At 35.1% G+C, this 12,684-nt stretch overlaps 1 protein-coding gene across 4 annotated transcripts in view; it reads left to right on the top strand.

The window, feature by feature from the left end:
- Positions 1-12,012, top strand: part of BABAM2 (BRISC and BRCA1 A complex member 2) — a 153,752-nt gene extending 141,740 nt beyond the window's left edge. For all 4 annotated transcript variants that reach the window (XM_026681636.2, XM_026681645.2, XM_087965340.1 and 1 more), the window contains exon 12: positions 11,481-12,012. In XM_026681636.2, the coding sequence (XP_026537421.1) occupies positions 11,481-11,544 (64 nt within the window). In that variant the 3' untranslated portion in view covers positions 11,545-12,012. The remainder of the gene's footprint in view (positions 1-11,480) is intronic.
- Positions 12,013-12,684: the final 672 nt, after the last annotated feature.

Below are 12,684 nucleotides of genomic sequence, written 5' to 3'. Positions count from 1 at the left end.
GGGTGAGAGATAGTTATCCACTGAAATTAAACACAGGAGTTGGGAACCAACAAAAGAAAATACTTTTTTTCATACTGTACATAATTAAACTCTAAAAGTTCCTGCCAGCGGCTATAATCATGGAAGCCTACATAGAAATGGCAATTAATACTGACATCTGTTTCCTACTTCCTGAATTATAGACACTGCACATACATAAGACCACAATTGAGCCCAGAATTTCTGTTGCTAAGTGACAAATTTGTTAAGTGAATTTTGCCCCATTTTACGATTTTTCTTGTCACATTTGTTAAGTGAATCACTGCAGTTGTTAAATTAGTAGCAGGGTTGTTAAGTAAAGCTGGCTTCCCCATTAACTGTGCTGTGAGAAGGTCACAAAAGATGATCACATGAACCTAGGACATTGCAACAGTCATAAATATGAACCAGTTGTCAAGCCACTGAATGTAAATCATGACTGTGAGAATGCTGTAATAGTCATAAGTGTGAAAAATGGTCAGAAGTCATTTTTTTTCAGTGCCTTTGTAACCTTGAATGGTCACTAAACTGTTGTAAGTTGAAGACTATCTGTAATTGTGCGGGGATCCACATTATCATTTTCTAATGCAGATTTGTGAGATTCCCAAATGAGGCTAGCTACCACTATGGCATCAAAATACTGGACTACATGAGTCTATAGCCTGATTTGGCAGGGTTCTCCTTAATTTCCATAGAGAACTATCATCTTCCATGTTTCCCATTCTAAAATCTCCATATGAAGGGTCCCTGGTGCTCTCTGAGCTTGGTTGTTTCCTTGCAGATATTTCATTAACCAAACTAAGTAACATCATCAGTGCTATTGTACAGAAAACTACCAAGCTCAAAGAGCACCCCTCATTTCAACCCTGAGCTACAAATATTCTCCTTCATTAGTAAAATCTCCATAATTTACCATAGCTTGTGCTAAAAGATAACTCTGGAAATGGGATTTTAGGGAGTTGGATGCTATAAACCAATTAGCAGTAATAAACATTACCAGAAACATTTTATATATTTCTTGAAAAAACCCATCAATATGAGTGGATCCCAATTAGTCCCAATTAATTCAAATCAGTTGAGGCTGCCGCCAAGTAACACTGTTTTAAAACAGTCAGTGTTCTTATGGAAGGAGATGGGAAGTTATATAATGCTGATGATTCTACAATCTGTTGTCAGTTGCCGTTGAAAATCAGGTTTAAGACATATTGTGAGGAGTTACCTACTCTTAATATTGGGTTTCACTTCATATTAAAACTCCTTCAACCATTTTTACATCATCAGTTAGAAGGTTGTTTTTTTTATTCTAACAGATGAATAGCTTAAACATGTAAATAAACCTTCTCTTTTCTCTGTCAGATAACATATTTGTAGGCTTTTGAGCAAAAAAGAGAGATTTATGTGATGGTTCTTGAGCTTAAACAGTAAATGATAAAAAAGATTAGTGTTGCATTATATGGATATTTTTCTTAGATTTAGAACAGTAACTTGTTAAAATTAGTTCTAGTTTAGTTTACTTTATTGTCATTGCACCTCTAGATTCTTCAGGCATATATATATATATATATATATATATATATATATATATATATATATATATATATATATATATATATATATATATATATATATATATATATATATATATATATATAAAACTCTAATACATAGTATATGAAAGGTCATTTGTTTGAACAAGTCCTGTTTTTTGTTTTGTTTTTTGCTTTCCATTATCTCTGTGGCTGATACGATAACTTTGTCATTTTTTTACTGCAAGCACACCGGCCCGCATTAAAAATGAAATTATGTAGCCTGCTCTCAAGAGAAAGTGTATGTGTTTGGGTAGATATGCACTTTCTCTTGAGAGCAGGCTACAGAATTTCATTTTTAATGCGGGCCTGTGTGTATATCTACCCAAACACATACACGTGCTATATACATACATAAATATATACCTGCACAAATATATACGCGTGTGTGTGTGTGTGTGTGTGTATCATCATCCATTTTGAATAAGTAGCGGAAATGAAATTTGAGAGTTCACAAGGTTGATGCTTATATGGAACCAAATTGTGACTGAATCTAGATGTTCTGCTTTAGATACTACAAAGCCTCCTCCCGGAAGGTAACAAGGAAAGCAGGTCATGAAGAGGATGTGTAGCGTCCCAGACAATCCTCCAGATTCTGCTTAAGCATTGCTTGTGTGCTATGTCATGGATAGAAGGAATGATCTTTTCAGAGTTTTATTGGGCATGTTCTGGAAGAAGAGGAGGACATAAGAACTTAAGTCACACTCCCTTAGCATGATCCTGAAATGAAAATGGTATCTGATTCCTTGCCAATGTAATAGCAATGGCAGTAGTTTTCTACCTATCTACCTTTTTTTTAAAGAAGTTGGTGTTCCCCTCCAGCAGTAGAGTATAAAATGCAGTATTTTATGGCCATCCACCCTCTGCCCCGTGACATTCCTTCATCTATTGGAAAATTGCTGTTCTAGATAACATACCTGCTTAGTTACATGTGCCTTCTGCCTGTTCTCTGTAAACCACGTGGAGTCCATTTCCAACATTGTACATTTTAAGTAATTAAAGGACATTTTAAAATAATGCTATGCTCATGATAAATCCTACCCACAAACAATATGGTTTTTGGATGTCTGTATTGCAGAAGTTTACTGAGTTCTTGTAAATGTCCTAGAAGTCACCTAAAATGGCATAATTTCCACCTGCAATGATATATGAGAAAGAGCTTGAGAAACAGGGCAAGGAGATACTACCTTAGGGAATCATCAGATTAGTAAGGATGCCGTTTGCAGCTGCATACCAAGAGGAGAAGAAAGCTCAGAAGGGACCCTCCCTAATTTCTCAGACGGTACTGGAAACAGTGGGAAATTTGTACCTTCAGACTTCCTATTAATGTAGCCTTACAAAAAAGCAGACGTAGTTCATCTGGTATGTTTCCTGCCTAGTATATTTGGGAAACTGATGCTGTCTTATTATCTTCCATACCTCCCATTTTCCATTTCTTAGGAGATGGTCAACTTGATATATCTCAGAAATGCAAAACCTGAGGTCTTTAAGATAGTTTCCTCAACCTCAAACATCATGTTTTATACATCTCTGCCATCCAGATTTGTGGATTTGCCCAGAATTGTCAATCATAGCTGGTGCAGAATTCTAGGAAATGAAGTCTACACATTTAAAGGGAACTCAGGTTGGAAAAGCCCATCCTATAGCCTGATATGGTCTTCCATACTTTAGAAGTATGGCTCAGGAATTCTGGGAGTTGAAGTCCACAAGTCATAAAGGGCCCATGGTTCCCTACCTCTGCTTTAGAGGCAGCCCTAGAAATGTTTTATGATGTGATAGAAAAATATTTAAATTAACTGTATTTTATTTAATTAAATTAAATCAAATCAATTTAGCTTTTGCCCTCACTCTAATACACCTACTATTTTATGCATGCCTTCAGGCCTCTCCAATTCCAGGTGTGGTTCTTGGCCTGGAAAATGTGATGTACTCTACAGCTTTAATGCAGTACTTCAATTAGGAGTATTAACAAAACCAACATTATATTATTGGATTGCTTTTGCTTATTTATTTTACAAAACAAGAGTGTACACACAAATAGCCCAGGATGATAACCATGGGTATAAGTCGCATGAACTTTTATATATCTGAGAATTGTTATTTTTAGAATGTTATGTCACATTCTACTGCATTTAGAGGATTTAAGTGCATTTAAGTGCCACATGCACATCACTGTTATGCAGTCTAGGGCAATGGTTTTTTCCCCCAAGATTTGTGCATGTGTAACTGTAAAAAGCAAAAGGAGAGAGGGAGGAAGATTTGAGTGTGTACTGATTACAAAGATTTTGCACTCAATTTCAGACACATAATTTGACACTCTAAGCATCTGCTTGGAGAGCACATGAAATTTCTCAACATAGGAGTACAATACAAGCAACCAAGCCGGACCAATTTTGAGTGTCAAATTATGTCAAATTTTTAGAGAATTCAGAAAGTGAATTTCTGAACTGTAGAGTGGAAAGCAACATGTAAAGAATGTTACGAACTAGCATAAGCTTTACTTGAAAATTGGTATCTCTATGGAGAGAAGTGTAAAAATGAGACTAAACCATATAATCTCATAGTATGATGTGTCATATGCCCTAAACTGATTTAAAAATAAATAAAAATTGCTGAAGAGTTCAATGCTCTTAAAGATTAGCTATGCCTTTGCTGTGAATTTGTTACTTTTGCTGAAGTTTTTTGTAAAGTGCATTGAATTTGAAAGCGATTTCCATCTGTTGAAGGGCAATAGCATGCTCAGTACAGCTTTCTCTCCTAGTTGCAGAAAGATTCAGTATTGGCTACCCACATTTTGTGCATACCAGATGGTTTTTTTGGTGAACTGTCATCTCTTTTCTTTGCCCTTGTATTTTAGAGTAATCTTATTAGCTGATAATTGTGCTTTCCCCCTCCCCACCCCCATGTATAACTTTTCTTAACATTTATACAATCAGGGAATTATTCTTTATTTTCTACCAAGAATGGGGATAGTCTTCTTGCTGCATATATTATATTTCCTATGAAACCCTGTTATCCAATTGTGCCCTCAGTGATGAGGTGCTCTTTAGTCACTTAAGCTCTGTGGATCAAGTGTGTCCCAAAGGATAAGCACCTCCTGCATTCACCAGAAAAAATCCATAAGATTGGCAGGAAGTGAAGAATTGCATCTCCCTTTGTGTTAAGGAGCTAGACATTTACCAGGTTTTCCTCTTGCTTTGCTTACAATCCTTAAAGAGGAGAATTGTATTTGGAGGGGGGGTGTTCTTGGTGCCCTCTGAACGTGTTTGTTTTCTTGTAGACATTTCATTACTCAAAATAGGTAACGTCATCAGTGCTAGTAAAGGTTTGTTCTTGGTTTATAGGTTTAGTGGCTTGCCTTGTCAGTGTTGAAGGGGATGGTCTTAACGATTCCTTGGCTGGGCGGTTTACTATTGGCTTGTTTCGCAGTTCCTTGATTGGGGTATTGTTTACTTGATGGATGATCCGATGTTAATCGTTGAGTTAATCTTTGCTCATCTGGGTGTTGATTGCTGATTGGAAGGTGTTTTGGTCTTGTTGTTGTTCCCTTTTTGAATTGTTGATTGTCTCTTTTGTATTTCAAGTGCGTTTTCTTCATCTCAGGAAGGTGGTGCAGAGTACACGATGAACTAAACAAGAAACCCTGAGCAGACATTTTGAGGAACAATCTGTCCTGAATATCCAAGATTATAAATAAGTGCTTAGGTGAAAGCAGAAACAGAGGGAATAGTATCCTTGCTTGTCTTTTTTTTAAAAAAGAATTACAAGGCCAACTTCTATTTCTTACAGTTTGTCTAATCTCCAAGATGACAGTCTTTAATTACTCTATACCAGCGGTTGCCAACCGGTGGGCCGTGAGAAAATTTTGGTCAGCCACAGAGAAATCTCACCCCCAGAGCACCCCCACAAAGCAATTAATCCAGGCCCGCAGGAACCCTCCCCGCCCACTCACTCTTCACCCGGAAAACTTGCCTGCTAAATTGCTATATTTTTTTTTTCCGACCATCTTCTGTTCTACTGTGCCGGGAGATTTAGATTACCTAGGAAGCAGGAAATGGTTGGATTTCTTGCTTTCTAGCTAGTCTTTAGATCTTTGGCTCAGCATAGCCGAACATCCCTTAGGACTGAAGGTTTGCTTGCAAGCAAATTCAGTGCAGACTCATGGCAAGCAAATTTGAGAGACTCAGCTAGCCGATGGCAGATAGATAGATCACTGAATGATTCTGTGAGCAACTCAATCTGCCTGCTTTGCCTGATTTTGGGTAAAAGTTGCTCTTTTTCTAAATAAAAAATTCAATATTTACATGCATGGTGTGTTGTGAGTTAATTTTGTGAGTTTGCTTGCTAGCAAATTTTATGAGTTTGCTTGCAAGCAAATTTTATGTGACAGACTGACCTAGCCAATGGCAGATAGATAGATCTCTTTATGAATCTGTGATTCTGTGAGCAATTCAATCTGTCTGCCTGCTTTGCCTGATTTTGGGTAAAAGTTGCTCTTTTTTATAAAAAATTCAATATTTATATAAATATTTATAATATTTACATACAAGCCATGCCCAGCCAGTCACATGACCACCAAGCCACACCCACAAATTAGGCCATACCCGCAGAACCGGTTAGTGGTCCCTGGGATCAAAAATTATGAGTTTGGTGGTCCCTGAGGTCTAAAAGGTTGGCGACCCCTGCTCTATACTGTTCTAATAAATGTTAAGAAGCATTGCACACAGGACATCTTTTTCATAACACTAAAGCAAGGAATGAGGAATTAAAGGTAGATGAAATAAATACTTTTCCATCTAGTACAAGCTACCTGTGGAGGTCTCTGTCAAAAGAGGGAGTGATGAACCCCAACTTGGATAGTTTTAAAAGTGGATATCAATAGTAGTAGTTGCTTTTTGCTGTATTAAACAACAATTTTCATTGTAATAACATAATGTAAACGTTTCAGAATTGTAGAAGTATTGACAGCTTTGTAATCTGAGTCAAGGAGTAATAATATAAGCCTACATATAAAATATAAAAGGAAAACAAAATGGATATTAATATTGTAGAGAAGACAAGACAATATGAATAGATTTCTCAAATATCTCCTTTCTTGCCCCTCTGACAATTCAAAACCTATTCAAATATTCACAAGTATTTCAGTGCTTCAAAGCAGCTGCAGATTTAGCTTTTCAGTGTTGCATAATTATTTGGCTATTTCTATGACCAGTAATTGTGTCTATATATACACACACACCAGACCTGTGTGTGTGTGTGTGTGTGTGTGTGAGTAGCATATGAATATGGGTGTGCATGTCTATGTATAGGTATATGTTTATTTTCTTTTGAGAGCAGGCATTGAAATTTCATTTTTAATGTATTCACAGAAAAAAATGACAATAAAGTTACCTTATCTTAATTCTTGATGGCTTGATAAATTTTAAATATATATCTTTTAAAACCAACTGTCGTTGTAAATACCTGCAAATACCTGCAAATCAGTCCATAATCCAAATGTGGCTGGGAATTGTGCACCAGTCGCACCCGTTTCTGGATTGGTAGTCTCTTTTTTTTCAGTCACTTATGCCCTATTCACCACCATATTGGACTACTGCAATGCACTCTACATGGGCTGCCATTGAAGATTACCCAGAAATTTAAGCTGGTACAGAATACAGTAGTTCAGGCAACTATGTGTGCTCCTAGAGTAGTACATGTTAAACATCTGCTCTATGAGCTACATTGGTTGCCAGTTTGCTTCCAGCTCCAATTCAAGGTACTGGTTTTAACTTTTAAAACCCTTCATGGTGTGAGACCAGGCTATCTGATGGACCGCCTCTGCCAAGTAGCCAATTAGATCTGGTAGAAAAGGCCTACTGCATGCACCATCAGCTAAGGACCTACATTTGATGAGTCCCAAGAGATGTGCCTTTTTTGCTGTGATGGCTGCCTTAAGGAACGTGCTCAAGATTAGATTAGATTACCTCCAACCCTTTTTACATTCTGGGAGGCTGTTAAAGCCTGGGGCTCCTAGGAGACCAAGACATGCTTAGATAGCTCCATTGCTGAGGTAGCCATTTTTATCCTTTCTTTGCCTGAGGTTTGTATATTTTTATAATATTTATTTTTAATATGATTTATATTTTTATAACTTTTTACATTTATTGTTTTATTCAATTTTTGTACGTCACTTAGAGTTGCTTTTTATAAGATGAGCGGCTATACAAATGTGATTAATACATGATGATACATTGCATAACTAGATAGTGACAGAGAGAGAAGGAAGGAAGGAAGGAAAGAGAAAGAAAGAAAGAAAGAAAGAAAGAAAGAAAGAAAGAAAGAAAGAAAGAAAGAAAGAAAGAAAGAAAGAAAGAAAGAAAGAAAGAAAGAAAGAAAGAAAGAAAGAAAGAAAGAAAGAAAGAAAGAAAGAAAGAAAGAAAGGCAGTAGCAAAACAAGCCTTAATTTGGCAAAATTATACCAACTGTATATAACAAAATTGTATTACCAACTGGAGGGTGATTGTAGCCAATTATTATTGGAGAATGTCTAAAATACTATTATACAAATGCATATTGTATATGTTGTACATTAAAAAAGAGAATAGTTTCTTTTTTAAAAAATCAAGGAACAGAAGTTTCTTGGGTTTATTATTCCCAAGATTATGCAATCTTTGGAATATATCTACTGTTTTATGAAAGATGAATTACTAATTTAGAAATATTGATTAATTCTCCCAAGATATCCTCTCAAATACAGGCAGTAATAGCATCACAGCTGAAGAATAAGTAAATATTATTTATTATGAAATAATGTTTACATTTAATAACCCTCAAGAAACTCTGATCTAAAACATATTATTTTTAGTATTAAGTATACTCCAAACTTTTTCAATGTTATGAGAAATCCAATTTATAATTCTGCAAAAGGATTTATCTACTATTCTTAAGTAACCATTATTTTGTAATGTAAGGTTTTTACAGGTAAAATAGAAATTGCATGCATGAGTCATATTATACATACATATCTTCTTAAACTGAATGCAAGTTTTGTAATTAGGGAAACAGTTATTCCCAATCATCATATGATTCTAATTTTGAGCTGAATCTGGAAATTCCTTATCTCAATAAGATTAATTCAAGATTAATCAAACAAATGCCCAGTTATAACCTGAAAAATAAAAAAGTTAAATTCACTTTCCCAACAGGCATATTTATACCACCGAATTTTAAAGGATGTTCCTATCAAAGGAAAAAAAATAGTAGCTTTGTAAATTTGTCTAAAATAGTATAAAGGAATAAAAATAGGAGACATTTTAAAATATAAATTTTCCTTGGAGTTATATTCATCTTATTCACAATTATCTTGCCCCATATACTCAAAAGAATTTCCAGACCATCTGTTTCACTTTTTGCCAAAATTAATTTAAATATATCAGTTGAAAAAGCTTTAAAGAATCAGGATATCAGGATAAATAAAAGCAACCTCCAACTCCAGGTCTGTAAAGACCTGGCTTTCCCCCCAGGGTTGGACAGGGATGTTTGTTGAGCCCAATAAAGGTGCAGCTGATTTAGCAGCTGTTTAGAATGCCTTGGTTAATGTGAGTTCCATAGTTGTTTAAAGTGCTCTTTTGTGTTTTGAGCTGCCCAAAATTATATATTTTAAGATTTGTGGCAAAATAAATGTTGTAAATCATCAAATCTAATTTACTCCATTAGATTCTTAGACAAAGAATCTAATTCCTGTAATAAGAGGTACGGTAAGTTTATGGATAGATATATGAGATATCTATTTATAACTATATATTATCTTGTACCTCACCTACTACATTGTCTTTAATATTTTCAGAATTTCTAAAAGTGCAAGGAAGAGGTTAGTCCCTAGTGTCTTATCCCTTATGAATCTTACTGTTCAAAATATTCTGAAATATATAGATTATTTGGTCCTCTGGCCATGAATACTGCATTCCAACCACTGCCCAGGCAATGCAGTGGTTAGAACACAATATTGCATGTTAACTTTGCCCAAAGTCTGGAATTCAACCCCAACAGGCTCAAAGTCAACTTAGCCTTCCATCCTTCCGAATTCAGTAAAATGAGGACCCAGATTGTTGGGGAAATGTGATGCTCATCTATTTGGTGCTCCTTTGAGCTCAAATAAAAACTTGAAATTTTAAACATCATACACATACACACAAAATTTGCTCTTAAAAGTTAAAAAGGGATTCATGTTGTGTCAAAGAATATATATAAAACAGTTGAAATTGTAGAACAATTCAAATAAAGTAACAGGTTTATTTATCGTATTCCACCTTTCCGCAATAAAATCTTTAGCATTTTTAATGTAGATTAATTCTACATAAAAATCTTGAATTTCTGGATGATGGACTACATATCCTGAGCCTAATGTTATGAGTTTATGTTTACTCAAGTTTATCAGCCTCCAATATGGAGTTAAAATGCTGCAAAATCCTCTAAATCCTCTCTCCAGATTGTGACATTCAATGGTTTCTTACTTCCTTCTTGTCTTCCTTCCTGGATCCTTGGCATAGGATTTTGCATTAAGGCATGCCTAGAATTTTTGGCATGTTTGATCAGACTAGTTTTTGTAAGTATTCAAGCAAGATTGTAATTTATAAGCACCTTCACTTCAGAAATTTACCGAAAAAGAGAGACACACAGATCAATGCGTAAAACGGCTCTCCTAATGGAATGAAGGGGAATGCAATGGCAGAAGGGGAGAACAGAATAGTGTCTACTCAGAAGTCTTTCTTTTTTAAAATTTAGTCGTCCATGCCTTTTGGTCAGTAGACACAATATGAAATATTTTTGCTCTCCTGTATTTCTAGTTCACTATAGTGAAGCCATCAAATGCATGATGTAACAGTGGTTTTGCTTTTGGTTTTGTGTGTGTGTTTGCTGGCCAGCTTGTTGCTGAATCTGATGTTGATTAGGTCTGAGACAGAGCCCAAGGTCACCCAACTGGCTTCTGTGCCTAAGGCAGGATGAGAACCTGGCTCTCCCTGCTCCTAGTCCAGCACCTTAACCACTAGGCCAGGCTGGCTCCTGGACTGAATGCACAATACAATATATTAAATTTGCTCTGTGCAATACATATGGATTTTAAAAAATATGGCATATCAATGAACATGACAGACTTTGTCCATTATAGAAACGGGCAAATACACAGCCATCTGGATTTAATTCCCGCCACTTCAGTTCTAAAATGTACATAATATATTTCAACTATACAATTATCTTTAATGTATAAATTGAAATTTGTATCTATTAAACATATTATGTGAAATCCAGTTGTATTAGTAGCCTGGTAAAAATCAAGCTACTATACTGGAAATGACTATAATTTAATATGAAACAATCATTAACACATCAGTTGTTTAATGCTCTTTGGAAAATAAGGTACTTTTTGTTGAGTTCTGCAAAATATGATTCTGGTTAGTATATAGGAATTAACTGTATTAGATCTATATGAAGGCAGCAGGAAGGAGGGCAATTAGCTAGGATATACTAAGTGAAGTGTTTTTCAGTAGAAATGGCAACAGAGTGAATAACAAAAAAGCAGTAATGGATGCAAGCAATTATGTTAAAAGAAATGTAAAATAATCCATTATTTGAGTAGTATATGCCCCAACTTACTTAGTTTAAATATATATATAAAATTACAGCTTTCTGCAATAGATAAGACTGCATGTTAAGCATTATTTCAAAGTAAGAAATTGTAGTGCTACATTTGATCTTGCCAGCCACAGTATAACTAAAATAGTATTTTAGTCAGAAAAAAAGTTTTGTTTTGCATGCTAGACAATCTTATCTGTAAATGCAACATGCTCTTATTTTGATCTTTACTGACATAAACTTTTTTATTTGTTTTTCTAGGGCTTACTTCAAACTATTTGTCCCTCAGTTCCAGGAGGCAGCCTTTGCAAATGGAAAACTCTAAAAGAAAAAAAAAAGGGGGGGGGGAAACAACCTCATCCTGAGAAAATGCCAAACAGATTCTTGTGCCCACATGCTTGTCAACAGATTGCAAGATAACTTCCTGAAGCTTGGGCTTCAGCATTTATTGGCAGGGGGTTTACTTCTGCAGTTTCATTGTGATCATCATAGAAGACCAACTGAATGAGAACTTTGGCTGATTGACTTCAATACAGGGTCTTTTTTTTCCCTCTTCTTTTTCCTATATGCAGAAATGTTGCTTCATTACTTGCTTGATGGAAGCTCAAAAATATATTGAATAAATGTGATTCCCCCCCCCCCTTTTATTTTTTTCAAAATTTCTTTTTCTATGCCAATGTTTAGAGGGGTTTTTTTTTGTGTGTGTGTGTGTGTGTGTGTGAATTTCTGCATGCTGGAATTTCTTGACACATTAGAAGCACACTGAAAATAAATGTACAATAAATCTGTCATATTATGTCTGTCTCCTAAGTTGATTCTCATGGGAAAGAGAAGGTATGCAATCGGATCAGCCATCAGTTGCCACAAAGATAGGCATGCTGTTTTTAGCAACTTTACTTGCAAATCTTATTGGAGGATTTATTTTCATATTTTGTTAGTTATCAGAACATAACTTGACAAAGATTATTTAGTCACAAAGATGCTACAGAAGGGAGTTACTGATTTAAATAGTGGTTACTAATTTAAGTTAATTCTGTGACATTTTTATTATTAACGATTCGAGTTAAATTTTTCATTTTAACTGACATTCGAGAACTGTACAGAAAACTATTACTGGATGCATCATAATTTCTAATATAAAAATAAGACATTGAGTGTTAGATACATTTTTTTTCTTTCCTGTGATATATTTAGGCAAATCACTTGCCTCTGACTCGCAATAGAGTAACTTCCCATATTTGTAAATAGCATCAAGGATTTTCCAAATGGAATATAAAGTTCACGATGCTATAGATAGCATATTAGCCATATACCTTATTTCTCCAGAGAGTTAGGAAATGAGCTAACAAATAAATGCACCAACTGTTTGAAAATGTATGAATGCAAGACCTGATATTTCAATATATGGCATAGACTGCATTTTGGTGAACTTATGAATCTTAACAATAATATTTGCATTGAAATA

This window comes from Notechis scutatus, chromosome 1 (genome assembly GCF_049901735.1).
Source record: "Notechis scutatus isolate UNSWTSFEM ecotype Mainland chromosome 1, rNotScu1.2, whole genome shotgun sequence".
In the NCBI taxonomy this organism is placed as follows: Eukaryota; Metazoa; Chordata; class Lepidosauria; order Squamata; family Elapidae; genus Notechis; species Notechis scutatus.
Note: the sequence above shows the minus strand (reverse complement) of the source record. Positions and strands in the feature narration are given on the sequence as shown.